The following is a 21,115-nucleotide window of genomic DNA, read 5'->3' on the forward strand; positions in this document are numbered from 1 at the left end:
AGAATCATATTGATATAGGAAAAATGCAGTGAGCACAGGCACTCCAGTAATGAGCAGATATGAGGCTGATCAAATAAGTTTATTGAGCATTTCACTTGTTTTCAGATAACAAAACAAGATTTGGACAAGGTGATGTCTCTTGCGCTTTTGTATGTAATAATTCACCATTTGCAAAACCTAATGAACTACGGTACAAATTAGATGGAAGTTAAGCATCTGAACTGTTGATGAACTCCCAGTTAAAAACCCTTATGAACTGGGAACAAGTTATACATATATAGCTTACCTCAGAGATCTTGCTGTTACGTAACTGCTATACACAGCAGAATGTCTGTGTTAAGTTATACATTAACACTTGCCTTTATTATAAAAAAGTTACTTTAGAGTTATTTTCTGGAAGGTTTCTAAGATTTGTTTTGAGCACTGTAGACATGCATCAGATCCAACTAATTACAACTAAATGATACCACGGAATCTGGAATATATTTTGCTTTACAGCTTTTCACTATGATATACTATTAAAATACAAAATCACTAATGTTCTAGTGTTAGTGGACTTAATAGTTTACTGTGAAAGACTAAATTCCAATTATGATCTGTAAGTGCCTTGGTGCACAATTTGTTAAAATAAAAGATTTACACAGAGGTTTACCTTAGTTTTCTTAGGGGTAGGGAGAAGATGATTGACAAAACTCTGTTTCTTGCTAAGAAATAAAGATTTTAAGATGACAACTGATGACCAGCTTGTCAAACTGTACCCACATCAACATGAGATCTGCCAAACAACATTGTATTTACTTATGCCAAGCTGACAAGACATGGAAACAGCTGTAGGTAGCAAATATTTAGTACCCATACATTCGACCTACCAGAAACTAAAACTGCATCCCTGTGTTTCCACAGAGTTCACGCTATCATTCCTCACAGATGCCAAAGGCTGTTATCATGCTCTCTCTAAGCACAATTTTGCCTTTGGAGTGACATCTTTACATCCTTTCCACCGTACCCTGCAAAGTGACAGAAATCCTTTTTCACTGTATTAAGAGCAAATGAGGTGGGTTGGAAGGTCACAAATTCACTGTCTCAGCCTGAAGCAGTCAAATTAAATTGTTGTATTAAAATAGTCGTGGCAAAATTCCCCTTTTCTGTTTCCAGTATGATGGCAGTTAGCCCCACTGAACAGAGGATTAAATGCAGATTGCAAAAAAAAGCGCTTACACTATACAAACTATTGACAAAGAGTCTTCGCCATGAATTCCAGCCGGTAGGTCACATCTCAGAAATCATCTGAGCACAGTTGTCCTTCCCCAGTGGAAGGGGGCTTACAATATTCACCTTTGTTATTCACTGGTGAGTCAGCCAACAAATAAACAAAAACATCACCATCTGTGAAGGAATAAGAGCATACCCAGACCAGATAGAATGTTTTTTTTTTTTAAGAGATTAAAGATTTTTTCCACTTATCCATGGCTTCCAGTACAACTTAATCCTAAACTAAGTTGTGCTTTTCAAGAAAAGCACCCTGGAATTAGCAAATGACTAATAATACTAAGAGAGAGATTATCCACACACAAACACAAAATCTTACGTCTATGCTTTGTAAATTACGTATTTTCTCCCCCACCTGCAGAAGGGCCCTTGCAATACACATTTTTCTATGCTGTAATACGTCATCTCCTATTGTCTAAATACATCCAGGGAGACTGAAGATTTAGCATTTCTTAAAAAGACTGGGTGCATTACTTTTTTTTTTTTCCTGAAGTTTACAGGAACTACAGTGCAAGATACTTTAAGCACTTCTGTTTTGAAAAAAAAGTAAGTTAAACCAAGTTTAATGCTATGGTGGTAGAACGCCCATTGCTTATGACCATAAAGATAAGCTTGCTCACTCCAATTCCACCGGGCGTAGCTAATAATCACGTTACTCCTTTACTGCACTGCATTTTAAGAGGCACTAACCCTGTTGCAAACAGAGGGCAACAACAACCTGCTCTGATTATGGTCTTCGGGGTTCAGAAGCACGTCTGCCCCAGCGAATACCCAAAGCTTTGCATTAGGCAGTTAGCTCCTCAAGAGGATTCGTGTTTCTAACTGGCAGAGCGCAGCAGGCTTTAAAAACAAAACAAAAATACACTAGCAAACCCCTGGGGGAGGAAGCGCAAAAAAGTAAATGAGGAGTAATGAAAAAAAAAAAAAAAGCTAAGCTTAAGCAAACTTATCTGTCTTCAATAATAATAAAAAGTTACTTATTTTTGCCTTTTTTTTTTTTTGTTAATAGTAGAGACTATCTGGCAATAGACCCACCAGTAGCACCGTGGCAAAAGGCATTAATGCCCTGCAATTTAGCTTTTAATCGCGAAGATGAAGCGTTTACCCTAGGCTTTCAGATGCGCGTTTCGCGTGTACAAACGCACGCCGATACCAAACGGACACCAGGGCAGTTCTGCCACCCCGGACAAGCGGCGAAGCCCCAAACCTCTCCGCCTGAGAGCCCCTGGAGGGGGCTGCACACCCCCGAGGAGGCAGGAGGGCGGCGGGGGGCAGCGGCGAAGGGCTCCGTGCCGCTCCGAGGGGACGCCCCCCGCTCCCCGTTAAGCCGCCGCGGTGCTCCTGGTGCCTAAAGCTTACCGGCTTGGGCATTTTCAGCGCTCTCGGTGCTTCCCCGGCTCGAGAGGGACACGCTCATGCAGCAGCTGCCGAACGCCCTGTGAGGAGGAGGAGGAGGAGGGGTTGACGATGAGGAAGGAGCCGCTCCCGGCCACGGCGGCAGCGCAGCCCACGAGTGCGGCGCCGGCCGCCCGGCGGCGGTTAAGTACGCAGGTGGGGCCGCGGCGGTGACTCACCACCGCCGGCCATTACCCGCCGCTCCCCCAGCGCCCTCCGAGCTGCGGGGCCGGCCCCGCTCCGACGTCCCACGGCGGAGAAGGGGGGAGAAGAACCCGGCTCCTCGAGGGGATACCGGCCGCCCCCTACCCCCCCCCCCCCCCCCCCCGGGGCGGGGCTGCCCTCGAAGCGACGGGCAACAGGTGCCTGCGGGCGGGGTGGCGACGCCGGGCGGCTGCCTTTGCCCGCCGGGTTGCCGGGGCGGCTCCGTCTCCTCCTCCTCGTTCCCCTCCGTGCCCCTCGCCCGCGGGCGCTGCCTCCCCTCAGCCCCCCGCGGGGAGCCCCCGGCGCCCTGCCCTGTCACAACATGGCCGCCGGGCCGCGCCCCGCCTGCACCTGTGTCCCAACAGTTAGTGTGTTTCCAGAAGACCAAAATCAGGAGGTGGGATTACTTAAGAACATGACAGGTTTGTGTGTCGAAGGACGTTTTCAGCAAGAAAAGTTCGAAAATCCAAGCTCAGTACAAAGCAACAGGACTAATTCAGTTGGCCGTTGAGACCAAAAAATATTGTGCAACCAGCCTAACAATTCATAGACACGCGAAGATGACACACAGTCCGTGTCTCTGCCCCTTGTTCCTTGTCCTCCTTCATCCATAAACGCGCTCCTGCAGATAAAGTATTGGTGAGTTCTGCAGGAGCTGCGGGCCTCCTGCAGCATCTCCTCGCTTGGCTGGGCATAAGAGCAGCTCGTATTTACATAGTCATGGGCAACAGCGTGTAGGACGCAGCTCTTCCGCTGTGCCGGCGATGGCATGTAGCTGAGCTGTGAGGTTAAGGAAATCATGCAGCCTGCACCCAAGCCGCTGCCTGCAACATCCCCATTTCAAGCGGCGTGCGGCTGTTTGGTGAGAAAAGGCACGGGAGGAGAATGGGGAGCTGCAAAGCAAAGCGAGTAACAACCAGCAAATGGAAAAAATATAAGGCAGGGGAGACCCTGAAAGATGTCAAGGGCTGGTAAGAAAAAAGACACCCCCGTGTTTTCTTCAGGTCCTGCATTAGAAAAGATCCAAACGGTGTCCTCCCTCACAGACTGCTCCAGGCAGCAACTGGAAGTGCTACATTCAAATGAAAGACATGTTCCTGCATCAGGTCTGTCAGAGAAAGGGGAGGGGAGCAGAGCTGGAGACTGACAGAATTCGCGGCTATGTTCCTTTCCTGTTGCATGATCCCAAGGGATTAGAAGAAGCTTTATACTGTCAAAACTGAGCCAGCGGCATGACAGCATGTAACAGCAGGCGAGAAGAAATAGTCTAAGCGAAACGGCTTCTAAGAAAGGTTCATTGGATAAAACATCTTTGGGGAACAGATATGGCCTCCATTTTCAGATGGAACAAATCCACTGAGATGTTCTTTCATCATGTTAATTTAATAAAATATGATTTATGAGGATACTTTCTGTACTCTTTTTTTTTAAGCAATAAGTCAATGCTGGGATTCAGTAGGATTCAGTGGGCATTGGGCATGGGACATGGACCAGACCAGAATACCACTGTTTTGGGTAAACTGCCAAGCACAAGAAACGACTGTTCCAAGTAAGAAATACTTAAACAACCCAGTTTTTGTAGTTTTCACTCAGGAACCCAAGTAGTGTTTTTGGATTATTTTTTTTGGGGGGGGAATATATGGATGCAAAAAATATACAGATGAGATATTTTTATTCCTTAGTGTTAACATCCATATTTTGGCTTTTTTTTGGAAAAAAAGAAAAGCCAAAATATGTTTGTGTCTGCATACCCTAGAAACAGGAGATTTTGCACAGATTTAAGGGGAGGCCCATTTTGATCCAGGGAGATTTCCATTCTCCAAATCTTTTCCTGTCTGAAGCTCAGCATGGGCTCGGAAACCATCAACCAGGGGCTCCATATTGGAGTGATACCTCATTTAAGAGATCCTAATCTCTTCAATGACTTGAATCAGTCAGGTAAGCTTGTTTCCATGTTATTTATGTACCCAAGCTTAACCCCTTGAATTTTTATTACGCTTACCATTGCTTCCTAATCACACAGAGGTAGAGGCAAAAGGAATTTAGATGACTAATAATTAAGTGTGGCACCATACAATCTTTAGGTTCCTGTTTGCCACAGCACCTAACCCTGTGCCATTCTCCTACAATCACCTGCAATATATGGGGAAAGATAGATACCTCAATGGTATCCATAACTACCGGCTTACTCAACACCACTCCACCCAAACGCAACCAACAAGAACATGTTGAATGCATACAGGCAGAATTGTCTTCTGTGGAAGGAGCGAGAAACAACTGACAGGTTGGAGCACATGTTAGAGACTCTTAGCTTCCTTCTTGGGCTTTTGCCTTGTGTGAGGTATGTTTTCAAACCACCTTGACTGCAGAGCACCAGTGACTTACTAAACTCTCAGTTTGGCAGGGTATTCTGTTACAGTAAGAAACTCTCTTCTGTAGCTGATTTTCTCTTCTGTAGCTGATCCCTGATTTTCGTCCTTTATGTTTCACTCCCCACTTCCCCCAAAAATGGATGGAAAGAAATATAATGTTATCCCCTTCTTCTCTTTTATATAGAAGTCTATGCATTCTTTGCAGATGCAGTGCAGCCAGTCTAACTCCTGTTTCCAGAGAGGGGATGAAAGCCCCCTGTTCTCTTGCTTTCTGGAGAGTGTCCTGACAGTCAGCACACTGAATTTTTGGAGCATGGGCATCACGTATAATACTGATAAGCATTGTCTAAGATTGCTTACGGACTGAATCCCCATTGGAGTCTGGGTGGGGGAATGTCGGAGCAGTCATGAAATCAACTCCCATCAAAAAAGTCTAGGGCAGAAATAGCAATATGAAAAAAACATACAAATGTAGAAGCTGGGGGAATTTTCATATGAAAAATCTATGGTTACTTCTAGATGTAGGCATTGGCTAAGCAGGAGAGTGCTTTTATAGCCACCCTAACTACAGCATTTTCTGTCAGATCTCACAGTCAAGCATAAGACCCAAATCAAAATGAAGCCTTTAAGTTACAGGATTAAGAGCCGCTCTGATCCAACACTTAACCTTCTTTATTAAGAGGATAGCATTACTAACAATTTACAGGAATTACTAAAGCAGAGGAGGTGATGAAAGGACCTAGATTGCTCAGCAGGTCAGTAGCAGAACCCAGTTTCTGTTTTCTTCCCTGTAACAGCTCTTGTGCCCTACTGCCCTCTAACCAAACTGCATTTTAAGAACCTAATCAAGCCTGCCTTCCCTTTTTTAAAGAAAGACCCATTTACTTTTGCTGTTCTACTTAAACTTATCATTATAAAGTGGCTTTTGCTTAACAGGTTTGGTGCCAGCCAGGTTTTAGTCAAAATAAAACTTCTTAAGCTTGATGATCCTGGAACTGTGAAATATGGAATCTTGTGTCCTAAAACCACCATTCTTTGTTGCTCATGCAAAATCAGCGGTCTCAACAAGAGACAGGCTTGAACTCCTCCTTTCTACACATATGAAGCTTTATGCAGGTTTAGAGTTTTTGGCAAGGCGTGGTTGGAAGAGTTTTGCAGCATCTCTGGTGATTTCTTTGCATTTTTACTCCAGGGCTTTTTTTTTTTTTTTTTTTAACTGGAAATTTAGAGTGGCTAACTCTGTCCCCTTGACAACTCGCAGGCATTCAGTATAGCAGGTAGAAGGAAGGATACCGCATTCTGAGCCACTTTATATATATCTGAAGAGATTTGCTCTCATCTAGGACAGAGGATGATTTTCTTTGTCAATTGCAACAGCTGTGGGAGGAAAAGGAATTGTAACGTATTGACAATAGCTTCTCTTGCATCGTGCATGACTGTGAAAAGGCAATTTATTCCTCATTACAATTCCTGAAATATTGGCATTATAATTCCTGAAATGTCACACTTCAGGAAGTGTGGCCAAGGATCTGGTGAGTTCTAGTTCTGCCTGAACTGAAAGCTGCTTCCTCATTACCCACACTGAGCTTATTGAAAACCCGACAAATTCAGGTCACCGTGGACCAGCATTTTCTGTCAAAGCACTGTTGACATTCTCCAGGTTTCTTTTGAAGGGGATATACAAGGTAAAAGAGCTCAAAGCTTGTTCCTCATTTTAGGTTGTTCCTAATTGAGAAGCTTCTGCCAAGTTCAATCAATGCGTTTTTCCAGTTAGCGTGGATTCCCACAAGTCCATTTTGTACTAAGAAATGGGTAGGTGAATGCAGGCCTGGAAATAAACCCCGTTAAATTATCTAATGGTTACATGCTGGAAGACCCGTATCTTTGCATTCATTTTATTTTCCAGCTGCACCCACAAGTATTTCTTGAGACTACATTACCCTCTGGCTCACCATCACAGAGCTGTATGGGGACATGCTAAGTAAAGGCAGGTTTAAACATACATGTGATCAGGGAGGGAAAATCTATGGTAATGGTCTCTGTAACTGAAATCCACAGTGAATTATTGATCTTAACAACAAAGATAAACAAACAGAAAAAGTAATGAGAGTTTTCCGAATCTATTGAAAGAGAACAATCACATCACAAAGCATTGTTTAAAAATGTATAAAGTGACAAACGAAATTCAGGATGTGCTGAATTTGTGGAGATTATACCACACATGTAAATCCAGCCATGTTTGTCCAAGACTTGAAGCAAATGGAAACCAGGGGCAACACAGCTTTTACGTCTCAAAATGAAATAATGATCTTAATGCATACGATAAGAAAGGAAAGAGGAAGGGAGTTCCCCTGGATAGGTAATCTCTATTTTACCTTGATATCTTCCTTTGTGCTTTTATATTTGGAGTCTGATTAAAAGCAGAGCTCATTGCCATATATTGCAAATATTCCCTGCAAGTCTGAACTCTTTCTACAGGGACCAGCTCTTTCACTTTTTTTCTCTCTCTCTTTTTTTTTTTTTTAACATCAAACCAGAGACGTATAAAGACAGTGTTGACAAAAAGAGCAGGTCAGATAATGTTGACTAACTTAGTTCACGTGCTTCTGTATGCTTACAGCAGGTGTTAGTAGTAAAGGAGGTGGAGGCAAAAAAAGAGTACTCACTGGCTGATATACAGGAAAAAAAAAATCTACATACCAGAGGATTTTTTTTACTCCAAGTTGTTTTATAATTGTATATACTGCTGGTCTTTATATTGCTCTCCCTGTGGGGATGAGTCTGTAAGAGTTCAAAAATACAAACAGTAAGCTATTTCAGCTTAACTAAGAGCACCAAAATTCAGAATTTCAGGGCTAAAATAAGCATGCAGAATAAAATGTACAATTAATGGATATCAAGTACATTTTCTTTTCCTGTGATATCGTACTGACTCACAGCTTTTAAGATCAGAAGGACCATGTTGTTTGACTTTCAGCATAAAGTAAGCTGTTGAGTTTCGCCCAGTGATTCTCAAATCAAGCCATTAGAAACAAACATTAGAAGGGCCTTACATCTCAGACTTAAGACCAAGTGACAGTGATTCTGACACCTTTCCAGTTCTCCACAGCTAAATGCTCTTTCAGTAGAAGTTGTGGAAGTTGTTTGCATTGACTGGTGCTTGTATTTCTTGTTCCACTCCAGAACATGCAGTATCAATAACGCAATTTGCAGTTAAATACTGAGCCAGGATAAAATATCTAGCATGGCTCTCGCCTCTCCTAAGTCAGTAATATATGTGGTGCATTACTATGCCATTTAATGTCAGCTATGTCAATGAAAGATTGTTTTCCATTATTTTTTCTAATTTAAACTGGAGGAATTGCCTGAGGTAGAGAGGTTACTAGGTAAAGCGCAGAGGGTCCCAGTTGTCACTCCACCCTATTGTTCCACTCAGGACCATCTCTTTCAGATGTTTTCTCCATATCTTGCCTAGTCTCAAATATTTAAAAGCTGTATACAACAAGACCTTTCCCCTTTGAACATTATATATTAGGTTTATTTTGTAGCATAAGATTAGTTGGCCTTAAAAAATACATCAAATAACAAGAGAAATAGAAAACAAGTAATATTGGGGTTGCTGTTTATTACTGGTATTACATTAACCTCACTACTCTGCATCACTTGCTTCTGCTGTAGAAAAAAGCATGTCAAAGCAACACTTGCCCCTCAGTATAAGAAAGACATCAAGGCCCTGGAGTGTGTCCAGAGAAGGGCTACGAAGCTGGTGAAGGGCCTGAAACACAAGTCCTGTGAGGAGCGGCTGAGGGAACTGGGGTTGTTTGGTCTAGAGAAGAGGAGGCTCAGGGGAGACCTTATTGCTCTCTACAACTACCTAAATGGAAGGTGTGGGGAGCTGGGGGTCGGCCTCTTCTTGCAGATACCCAGTGATAGGACTAGAGGGAATGGCCTCCAGTTGTGCCAGGGGAGGTTTAGTTTGGAAATTAGGAGACATTTCTTCTCAGGCATTGGAATGGGTTGCCCAGGAAAGTGGTGGAGTCATCGTCCCTGGGGGTGTTTAAGGAAGGGTTGGTCCTGGTGGTTGGGGACATGGTTTAGTGGGTGGCATTGGTAGGAGGGTGATGGTTGGACCAGATGATCATGAAGGTCTTTTCTAACCTTTATGATTCTATGATTAGGAGCAAAATCTCTTTCTGCTTCACTCAGACTGCAGCTGGCCAAAGGCAATTCAGTCTGCACAGGGAACAACTAGTGCAGAATCAGAAGAGAATATACAGTAGAAGGTTTTCTTGCAGGTAAAGGAAGGCAATTTTGACCTTGGTATATCACGAGTAAGACACTAAGCTGGAGGCTGAAGTACAAGAATCCTTCTGTCTCTTAGGAAATCCTCTGTTTGCTCTATGATAACACAATAATGTTGAAAACAGGCGGGCACTGATAAATACGTAAGACCAAATACAAGGCAGGTATAAGCAGGGTGACATTGCTAAACAAAGCAGAACACTGCTTACTTTCACCAGACCCAAATTCTAACTCAGATATTTTGTAAGGACTTACCTGGACCTCAATTAAATATTCATTCATGGGAAAAAGCTATTTGTGTTTCATAGCAAACAGCTCATATACAATTTACAAATGGATACATATATCCTTAATTAGTTTTCAACAAGCCTGCTAAACAGTAAGGGCAAACTAAATTCATTTTATTTAAAGGCTGCAGATACAGTCACCTTATCTAATCAGCTCCAGCTGCCTTAAGGCCAGTAACTCAGAAACAAAGAGGCTACCAAACCCAGTAACTTCTGTGAGGCCTCACTGGAGGAGAAGGGGATCAGGTTGATTATGGCTTACCTGCTGCACTGAGGCATTCAGGTAACCTGAAACAAAGGGAGTTTTCAGTGCTTCCCAATGACACACCTAGTTTGTGAAGTAATTACCTCTGACGCATGACACAAAAGGTAAACACCAGAGTCTTGTAGCGTGTTGGCTAGCAACTCCTTTAAACACTTTGGAAAAATAGTATCATTATGCTACCTTTAAAATAGCAGGTGAATTTCACCTGTCTGCAGTAGGTAACTCAGGACCTAGGTACTAATTTGGTACCACTTGAACCTTTGAAATAGAATTGGAGTGCTGCCTAAGATGTAACCAGTATTTCACACAAAGTTGATTTGCTCCTAGGCAAAACAGAGCTCAGCTCTGTGTTTCACCTACTGATGTGTTGATTATCTTAAAAAGGTTGCATGATGAATTGTTTGGTCTCTTTTAATAAAAGACAAAAGTAAGATGAGGGGAAAAAAATCTATTTGATTATGCATAACATGTAACCGTATGATCACCTTTTGTGCCATGGTTTCCTCTGCATGACCTCTCAGCAACTGCTAGCAATGCCTTTGGAGTCAGATTTGCTGGTCCATGGCTCTGTTTTGACCTTCAAGCACTTACAGTGTGGGAGGAGAAGGGCGAGGTGCTACTGGACTCCAGAAACAGGGTGTTGTGTCCCTCTATCTGGTCTCAGTTGAGACTGAGGATCTGCTGACCCCAGAGCCGATGGTTCATGAGCTAATTGGTATGTTTAATTAACCCGCTGTGGTAAAAACACTGTAGTTGCAGCAATCAAACGTGAAGTAGAGTCTCTGTATCCAAGAAGTTTGTCTGTTTTTGCCAATGTCATTTGGCCTTGCAGATTTTGCATTGCATGTTTTAGCACAAACATATGGTCATTAGAGACCATCGTAGACTTGCCTTGGATTATCTCCAAAGCCAGCTGCACCTTGATCCTTGATCTGAGGAAGACCAGGAGCTCAAGAGCTGGAACATCTTGTAGACATGCGTGAAATGTTGGCCCAAAGGCATGCGTACATGGTTATGTGTGGCACTTTCCTATGAGAGAGTGGGCTGCCCTGTGTTATTTTCCCTGACTGTGGTCTCTCTGCCAGGGCAGATGAGGAGTGAGGTCGAAGTACAGTGTCAGCCATGGCCTTTTTTGCAGAGGTCATTTCTAAGGCCAAAGACTGTTCTCATGTGGATGTGGTTAACGTAAGGGCTTTGTAGTAGGCCACACCAGGTAACATGGCCTGGTTTTGACACCGCATGTTGAAACGCAGACACCCTAGGTGTGACCTCACTTCAGAGTGTCTGAGTGTGCTGGGCCTGGGGCTGTGAGCAGCTTCTTGGCTACCTTCTGTGGGAAACTGGTCTCTGAGGCCTGTTGGCGAGAGCCTGTGAGAAGGGCTCAGCCGACTCCAGGCAGACACGGCAGTGCAGGCCTGGGGGGCACTTCTGCTGCCCAGCCCTCCACGGCTGCTCTGCAAGGCAGGGCAGCAGCACTGAGAAGGGTGGAAAGACCAACAGTGACCTAGGTTCACTTCACCTGCCGTATGCTATGAGACAAGAAAATGCCAAACGGCCCTTAGATACGACAACAAAACTGGGTGTGCATGTGCAGCTGATTCACGGGGTGGAGTAAGAGCTGGACGTGCTCGCGAGGAATGCCACCCGTCCTTACGTGGGGACCCCCCTCACAGGAGGTGTGCCTGGGAGGGGTTGGAGGCATCCTGGAGACCTGCAGATAAGGTTCCCCAGGAAAGCAATGCGGACAGGACTAACAAAACCTCCGTCCTGGTCATCACTCAGCACCCAAGCTCTTTCTCTCCGAGTGCAACCACCTCCAGCAATGCAGTATTTTTTCCAGTTACGTTCAAAGTGATAGCAACTCTCCCGATCCTTTAGGAGGCTGTCCCATAAATGAGCAATGTCGCAGCAAGGAACGCTTTTCTATTGTATTACCCTTGCTGACATCTAAATGTGCTCTTTCCTTGTGTTGCTCTCCACCCTCCTCCCCTATTGCCTGAAATAACTGCTCACTCATCACTGCAGTGGGTTTAGCTGTGCTGTATGGGTCCGCAGAGATAAGGAACAGTGTTCTTTAGATAACAGCACAGACTCTTGCACAAAGTTCTTTCTTGTCTCAGAGTTCAGTCTTCACCCTTATTTTGAAAAAAACGAACAAAACAAAAAAATCCTTCTGTACAGGAATTATGTTAAAATGCAGTACGCAGTATCATTAGTGCAGTGCTTAGGACTTTTGAAATAGTGCTGTTTCAAGTAAGATTACGCCGACCATTTCCCCAGAGTAGTTTATGTGTAGTATTTGAAACGATCTCTTTTTCTGTGCTCCAAGCAGCAATTAAGTATTGTGTTTCAAATGCCACTGCACAGCTATGGTAGGTAAATAATGGCTTAAATAAGAAAAAGTTTTGTTTGCTTTTGCAGGTGTTAAATTTCAGCAGAACAATCTAACTCAAACAAAGCCCTAAACAAAAGTTACTGGCATTGCTGACTGAGTTTCATGTTAGCTGAGGCAAATAATCAAAATTCTCCTGGCTCTAAAATCTCTAAACACTGATTTTTACCAGAGCTGTAAAATTCTGAGATTGAGGTTTTTAATTTCAGGTATAACATTTTTCTTTAAATTGTTAATGCATAGGAAAAGAATTGCAGCAACTACATGTGCTTAAGCAATGTATTTCTGTAATAGGTATCCTTGAAGAACCCAGTAAAACTTGCACTGACAAGCATATTGCAGGACTGAAAAGTGAATTTAGCTTATTTTCATGTTCTTCTAATAACCTGGTTATTCCTCTCTTGCAAAGAAATGCAATGCTATGTATTCAGCTCCCAGGTGGATTCAAATTCAGCCTGTAAGCAATCTCAGAACATTAGGAAAGAGGTGATCGAATCATTTTTAGGTCCAGTAAATAATTCTGTAGAACCCATTTATGGCAAACTCAGCTGTAGTGAAACTCTGCTTGCAGAAAAGAAAATGAAAGCTCTGGAAGCTGTTTCAATGCAAGTGAGCAATGATTTTAAGTGAACCCTTTCTCACAGGACTCAGACTTGAAGTCCTGCCTCAATGTCAAAGCCCTTCACAGTCAAGACCAGGACTGTAACCGAGAGGTCTTGTGGAGAAAATTCCATGACTTCAGTACAGGCTCCCATTGTAATTCTTAATTGGTTACTTTAGATTGCTCTCTCAGACAACCCTTGTTAATGTGAAATGATAACCTTGGACTGTGTTCATGGTTTAAGCATTATCCAAAGACCTGCACCCAACATACAGGGACAAAGTCAGAAATTCTTTTGCACATGCGTAAGGTCAGAATCAGACCGATTCTGTCAGTCTGAGTGTAGGATGACAGCAATCCACCTGTTTATGGGCCTTATCAAATACTAAGTTAAGAGTTTGTGCATGACAATCTGAAGGTAGCAAGAGTTTACAGGCCTGATGCTGCTTTTAGTCATGGTGCTATTGCCTGATTTCTTCTGCAGTCTTATTTAAACACAAGTAGAGGTGGAAGGGCTGAGCTGTCAGTTCTTTGGAAAACTAAGATGACATGAATGGAACAAATCAGGGCTTCAGAAATGATAAAAAGCTGCGATAATTAGGGGATTTTGAAGTGATGCTGGTCAGAACCGTTGTCCTGTTAGTTTTAAGCTCAAGCTAAATGCCCGTGTGTGTTGTTTGTCCTGGAATGAGAGGGGAGAAATTATTTAAAATAACAGCTTCATTTCCTTTTAATCTGATCTTCAACATAATGACTTTCAGGTTTCCTTTTTTTTTCTTTTCTTTTTCCCCGGTGTGTTCTGTTGTATATACATTAATTACTTCTGGTATTTATGTGCACAGACTCCTTTTTTGGGAAGGCTTGTTAGATGGTGTTTGGTGGCAGTGCTCATGGGAGGGAGGTCAGCCAGATTTGGCTCACACCTAAGTAAAAACAGGGAGAGAGAAGGTAAATATAAGCCTACTATTTGAATTATTGAAGTTTCTCCTTTTCCCTGCTTCCAGGCTCATTATGTACACAAGATTTCCAGCTTGGAGCTATGCTCCTCAGCACCCACATGCTGCTTCCTGGGGCCCTCAAAAGCCTGGCTGCTCGGCTCTGCTCCACAATTTGTTTTGCAACCTCCAACCCAAAGCTGCTTTTTCTCCACTTGCTTGCCCAGTGCCTGCTCTGTTCCCCGTCACAGCCTGTCAATGGTGCTCTTCAAGCCGCCCCGCCGTGCAGCTCTTCTTGCCTCTTCCCCTTCCTCCTTGACCCCTCGCTCCTCACCCCAGCTGGGAGCTGCACCGAGGGCCTCTGTTCACACCCCAGGCGAGGAGGGGCAGGAGGTGATGGTGCAGCGAGGCATGGAGCAATCCTTGTTCCCCAGAAGGAAGTAGGGTGTTGCTCATCCTGAATTTGCTTTAAACACTCTCTCACTGGAGGATAGACGGCAACCAGGAAGGAGGTTTGCCAGGTGAGGATTGCTTGAAATTACCCACAAAGGCCCTGCTACAACAGCCCTGTCGGACGAAGAGTTTTGTTCTGTGTAAGCAGTTAATAAAACCCTTGCCATAAACAGGGTGAGTTCGGTGCAGGTGCTCGGGGCTGGGAAGAGACTGCTGCAGGACGCTTGAGGACCTTCACTGTTGCAAGCATATGGGGCAGCATTGGCAAGAGAGAGAAAAAGGGCCTGCTACAGCAACCCGTACATATTATATTATCCTAGCAGCATAGCAAGTTGGTTTTACTATTCTTCTTGTTTTGTTTTTCATTAATAATTGATACCCAATTAATACAGCAGTGAGCAGAATGTACCCCCCCGGTATATCCATAAAGGAAGTAATTTATGGCCTGCTTTACAACAACGTTGTGTAAACACTTGAGTTGCGTTAAGTACTGCATTTCTATGGGAGTACTGGCACAGTCAGGTGAGCAAACACAAGACTTTGGAGAAAACCAAGTGCTTTTGGTCTAGCCCAAGCCCTGCTACCAGCCTACAACCACGTGAGAGTAAAGCAACTTCGTCAATGACAAAATTGAGGAACTGGAAATGATCACAACATGCCTTTTAAACTCAATGTTTCTCTTATTTCTACATGAGTTCTGCTTTACATAGCTTGAATGCAGCATACGAGAGACCCTGGCCTTACTCCAAAAGTCTCATTAATTTCAGTCAGTCAGGATCAGGCCCAGGATGGGCAACTGAAAGTGAAGACTGAGAAAGGAAACACAAGGGGTCATGATTACTTCCCAACATTAGACTGATTCCTTACAAGCATCTTAAAATATTCTTCAAAAAATGGAAGTATTTATAAATATGTAATTGCACAAACCCCGTATTGTCCTGTCATATTTGCCACTGTGTGAAAGGCAGATTTTCCTCTATTTTTGTTCCCTAAATCACAGAGCAAGTTTCAGATTTCATTACTCTTTTTTGTTTGTTTGTTTGTTTGTTTCTCCACAGGAGTAACACTGCTTGACTAATCCAGACTAATCCATATTGGTACAGCAGACAGACAACTTCTAGCAACTATGATCTTCAGTAAAAACTGCAAATTTCTTTATAGTGTCTGCACATCATAGACAGAGACACACAGAGACACATAAGTCTCTGTGGCATACAAACTGCCCTGTTTTCTTGCAGACATAGGACTTTCTCTGATATTTACTCTCTATCCTCCCACATTCCGGTGCAATTCCTTTCCTTAATGAGCATGCATACAAAATGACCTCTGTGTTCTCTTCTACAAAATTGCGCGCTGTTTCCCTGAACTCTGGAGCTCACATTTTCATGATAAAAGGTGCAATTATTTTCCTATGCAGCAACACTCACAACAAGCAACAAGACTGGCTTTGCAAACAGATTTTCAGACTCTCATTAGGTTGCCAAGAATTGGTTCACTGTGGTAAGAAACCTTTGTGTGTGACAAATTCCCTTAATTTAAGCGCCCCTTACAATAGTCTTTTAAAAGAACCGCCCTCTGAATGCAAGGACAGAGACTACTACTCAGTCTACCCTTCCTGTGCATTACAAATTGTATATTAATGAGGCAGGTAGAATGTGATTTTATGCATTTGATTATGAATGTGTGAACAATTGTAACCTAAAATTATCACCCTTCATGACTAAAACATCATTCCCTAACTTTCCTCAATTACAAGCTGTTCCTTAACGGTTACAGTTTACTCTCTGCCATTCTGGGGTTTCAGAAAACTAAGCTGTGCACTGCACTGGTGGCCAAGGCGCTGGCAAGACAGGAACTGGATCTACGTAATTTTTCAACACTACTCACAGACAGATGTAGTAGCTGCAGTAGATGAGTTTCTCAGTGAGTGCAAAACTTCACTGGCATTCTTTGGTGATGCCTTTGTCTTGTGGTGGTGGTAAAACTTAGTTGCAGTAACCTACAATTATGGTATTTAAGAGAGAAAAAACGAATCAATGCTTCCATTAACAATGCAGTTTCACATTTTTAACGTTGGGGAATTACCTGCATTTTACTTTTGGCACAGGCCCTGAATTAATTCCCAGTAAAGTCAATGAGAGCCTTGACAATCTAAGTTTGCTTCAGTTATAGGGGATAAGCCCAACAGTCAAGGTTTATTTTCCAAATATCATCAGATATGCTCAGCTTGAGCAGGCACTTGATATAGTTAGCTTGAAGGTTGGAAAATCTTCATCCAAATAAAAACTTTTTTGAGATCTTAGTTGACGGATGGTTTTCTAAGCTGGTAAGAAAGTCTTGATTTTCTTTTTAAACTGTCGTTAATTGAAGCATTTGGGAGGTGTGGATCATTCCAAAACCACTCCTTGAGGAACAAGACTGAAGTTACGTTGCATACTCAGGAACGTTAATGTCAATGAATCTGGACTTTCCAGTCAATGGAAATTGTCTTAAAATTAAGACTATTGTTAATCAGGAACCTACTTTTATTTTTGTTTGGATAGAACAGCTTAAGACACATGGCATGGGTAGAGCTAACCAGATAAGAGGCAGATTATGTGAAAACTGCAAAATTTACTTTCTGCTCCATCTCAACCTTTGTCCAAGTAAAGACAATTTAGCACTGAGCTTTATAAAAAAGTTCACTGAGGGCATGTCCTCAATTATACTAAAATTCTTGAAAGGACTTTCATACGTTTCAATTGACTTTTAATGAAGCTTTGAATGTGAGAGGCAAGAGATCCCAAATTTTATTGTCTAGATGTGATTATCAGTGATGGAAGAGCCCAGCTCTGTGAAGTGCTGTGTAAAATTTTACAGTACACTGTTTTATATGGCTTGGTAGTGGTACAGATGTGACAGCCTGGGAAACCCCATGGCATAGACTATGGAAATTTCTGAATGAACTGCCTTCTGAAAGAAGAAAACTTTATTTTAATGAATCGATAGGCAGATGCTGGGAATAATGCATTTCTCTGTCCTTTTTTCAGCAGTTCTTCATATGTAAATACAAATAAAGCATGACACAGCTCTAAATGTGTGCATAAAAGATGCATAACCAGTATTGTTCTCTAGAACTATCAAATGACCAGTAGCAAATGTTTTGCTTTAAACAATTAAATACTTTGGAGAATAATTAGGTTTTTTTAAGCCATAGCAGAAATAGGTTCTGAAATCCTGTGACAGAAGCTGGACAAACAGAAACAGCTTCTGCAAAGTTTATATATTATGTTGTAACTCCACTTGCCAAAAACATGGTCTAAATCAGGAAATGGTGTGAACTGAACCAGTCAAAGTCCAATTAATATTCTACTATAGCTTTTAGTACACAAGACTGTAAAAAGACTTTCTTCCATATCTTTCCTCCCTTTGTTCCCTGCGTGCTAAGCACGTGGTAGGTCTATCTCCTGGCAGATGCCCTCCTGGATTCTTTTGGCTCAGGCTCCAGATTAACACAGATCTTGCCTGCATAGACAAATTCCTCTGGGAGATGAAGGGTTTATACATGTAAGTATCATGAGGCCACACTAGTAGGTTGTTGGATTTTGAACCTGTTTGACTACCAGAAGCAGCTCTGGCTGTAGAAATCGGGATTTCCCACAACACCCATCTGCAGCTTGACTGCTGCAACCTCTTGATTACTACATCCAAGGACTCCAGGGATGATGATTTCCACAAGATTTAAGGGAGGCAATTATCACTGCTTGGTGAGCCTTGTGCTAGGTTTGCCAAGCTAATACTTGCAGTTGGGCCTTTCTGAGTGCTGCCTTAGTTGATAAGAGTTTGATCAACTGGAGAATAATCCACACCCACGTAAGAATACCAGGCAATTATATCTCATCTGTCATCCCAGAATGGGGTGGCACACAGCAGTTAGTGTTGAGCTCTGACCACACAAAATGGCAATCTTAGTCTTTCATCTTTCCTGGGGAAGTTTTCTGACCTTAGTATCAGATGCATACTGATATACTAGCAGACCTGCTGGAGACAAGAGGGACTGCAACTACTGAAAACATCCCAACCATAATCACAAACTGTTTCTATAAATACAGAGTATGAAAATAACACATCTTTTATCTGCCAGGTGTTCTGGAGGCTATTTTTGAGTGGCGCCGAGTTCTGGTAACACACTTAGCCCATGTGGTAGATGTTCTCAAGAAGGTTGTGCTATATACCAAAAATAAACCTTCAGTGACGTGAGCCGTAAGATGCTGTGCCATCCTGTCCTGGAGGAGTGGGCTAATTGTGAGTGCTCCTATCTGGAAACCAAAATCAGCAAAGCTTCATCAACTTAAGGCTGTGTGTATTTACACCTAGAGATGGACACAGTGGGGACACTTCTGCAGGTTCATTTCAGCAGCATCAGAGGTCTGTAGATGCACGTATGTGTGGCACTTCTGTCACGATGTTCCTGTAAGCCTTGGGCACTTGCTCCCTGGGGCTCCCACGGCGCACATTCACAGCTAGATCGACACCCAAAGCAATTGTGGAAGCCGCAGGTCCCCTCACGGTCATGCCCACAGCCCCATTTCTCAGGGGGGATGCCTTCTACCCCTTCCCCGCTACAAGGGCATCGATGGACAGGTGACAGCAGCATCATGAGGTGTTCTCGCCCTCGGTGGGCGTTGCCCCCTCAGCCCCGCGCCCGCCCTGGCGGGAGCCTCCCCTCACCCCCGCCGCCATTTTGAGCGCGGAGCCGAACAGCCCGCAGGCGGCTGAGGGCCACGAGGCGACTCCCGCCTGCTTATGCCCAACTGGGGAGGACACCGCAGCCTCCCTGCTCTCCCCAGCGAGGCCGGGACAGCGCAGCCCACAACCCCGGAGCCGCTCCCGAAACGACCCCCCCGGAACCGAGCCGGGACTCCCCACAGGGCTCCCTCCCGCCCAGGCACTGCGCACGCGCGCGGCGGCCGCCATTAGCGCCACACCCCGGCCGCCGCCCTGGGGAGGGAGGGGGGGGGAGAGCGCAGGGACTTTGCCCCGGGAGAGCCGGAGGCGTCACGCGGACGGCAGCCAATGAACGGGCGCGATTAAAATAGCGCGCTATAAATAGCGGGCGGCGGGCGGCGGCCGCGCAGTGAGGGGCAGGTGCGGGGGAGGCTGAGGGCGGTCGGGCACGGCGCTCCGCCTCGCCTCAGGGGCACGGGGGCTCCGCCGGGCTTAGCTCGTTCGGTGCTTCTTTAGATCGCGCTCCCCTTCTCCCTCATGCGTTGAGGGTGCCACTGTGGAAAAAACTGGCAGTAATTTCTTGTCTGCGCTCTTAAAAACGGTATCCGTGTAGGGCTGGCTGTTACCAGTGAAGGAAGCGGAGCGATAAACCTTATCACCTCAGCCTGTGCTCCGCCATCGTTCCTCCATCAGTCTGGGCTGTGCTGTGGCAGAGCGTGGTTTCAGGGATACTACAGGGCCAGGCTTTCCTGGGTAAGGTCCTGCTGGCGAGATGCAGGCCTGCCCTAAGTGTTCAGGGCTTGTTGGTTAAGCCTGCCAATCCTACAGATTGTATTCAGATTTACACAGTCATTGTACACAATGATTGTATAAACTAAGTGTATGGAGAAACATAAGGTCAGGTTTTCTTCTTGTCCCATTTCCCTCTGAAATACCAGTGTGCATCAGTAAGGAGTAGAGGAGGGCTCTATTAAACTCTAGAAACGTGACTGACAATGGAAATGGTCTATTTGAGGATTTTTGCATTAGTACAGGCCAGGACGATTTCACCAATACGCCGAGTTCATGACTATGCTCAAGACTGCAAGTGATAGAAGTGCTGTGGGTCACTTAAGAGTTGTGTTTCTGCTTGCGTACCGTAGCACACCTGTTCTTGGTCTGTGCTATGCACTTGTGTTGCACGTGTTCTCACCTTACAAATTGCAAATACTGCATTGCTGCTATTGAATCAGATAAGATATCTCTGCTAGGATCACCAGTGTTTGCTTTTGGTGAGACCTAGTAAGCTAATAAAGAGCCTGGGTTTGCTATTTAGGAAGATTGGTGGTGCATCTTACATACTCAGAGATGTATGTATGTTTTAGAGAGCTGAATTTTCTAAATATGAAACTTATTTTTTTAAGGAAGTTTCCTACGGGATTCAAGGTGAAGTATTTACTGAAATGGTTAACGTGACAGCTGGGGGGAAGAGGGATCATCAAACGGGATTATGAGGCGACAGGTTCAAAAGAAGATGCCTCTTCACACAAAATGCAATTAAATCTTGGAACGCGTTGCTACAGGATGTTGGGGATGTGAGAAGTTCAAAATGCAATTAGGTACGATCATGGAAGAAAAATCCATGCGGGGACGTCCGACACAAACGCCTCTGATTCAGGACCTCTTTGAGGTGCAAATGCACATCCTGCGGAAGCGTTTTGGGGAGCAGCCTCCCCAGTCCTCACTCTGTCATTAGGTGATTCCTGTCGGCTGCTGTAGGAGATAATCCTGGACGGGGACTAGAAATGCTGCTCCTCTGACCTAGCACAGGCATCCCTATGTTTAACCGTCATTTCATTCAAACGTTTTCCCACAATCTTTAATCAATAACGAACAGCAATTCTGGTAATAAACTTTTGCGGTACCTCAGTGGTGTTTTCTTGTGTGTTTGTTC

General features: G+C 44.1%; 1 protein-coding gene and 1 long non-coding RNA gene across 3 annotated transcripts in view; one reads left to right on the forward strand and one right to left on the reverse strand.

Moving 5' to 3' along the window:
- Positions 1–3,073, reverse strand: part of EZR (ezrin) — a 37,550-nt gene extending 34,477 nt beyond the window's left edge. Inside the window, exons 1-2 of one of the 2 annotated variants that reach the window (XM_080587053.1) lie at positions 2,844–3,073; positions 2,629–2,705 (exon numbers count right to left, since the gene is read on the reverse strand). In XM_080587053.1, coding sequence (XP_080443179.1) covers positions 2,629–2,640 — 12 coding nt within the window. In that variant the 5' untranslated portion in view covers positions 2,641–2,705; positions 2,844–3,073. The remainder of the gene's footprint in view (positions 1–2,628; positions 2,706–2,843) is intronic. The other variant, XM_080587054.1, reaches the window with a different exon arrangement.
- A 4,750-nt stretch (positions 3,074–7,823) lies between these two features.
- Positions 7,824–19,489, forward strand: LOC308192958. The gene is made up of 2 exons (XR_013949254.1): positions 7,824–10,112; positions 14,092–19,489. It is a non-coding gene; the product is annotated as an uncharacterized lncRNA (long non-coding RNA).
- Positions 19,490–21,115: the final 1,626 nt, after the last annotated feature.

Source organism: Anser brachyrhynchus (genome assembly GCF_964034855.1).
Source record: "Anser brachyrhynchus genome assembly, chromosome: 3".
Classification (NCBI taxonomy): domain Eukaryota; kingdom Metazoa; phylum Chordata; class Aves; order Anseriformes; family Anatidae; genus Anser; species Anser brachyrhynchus.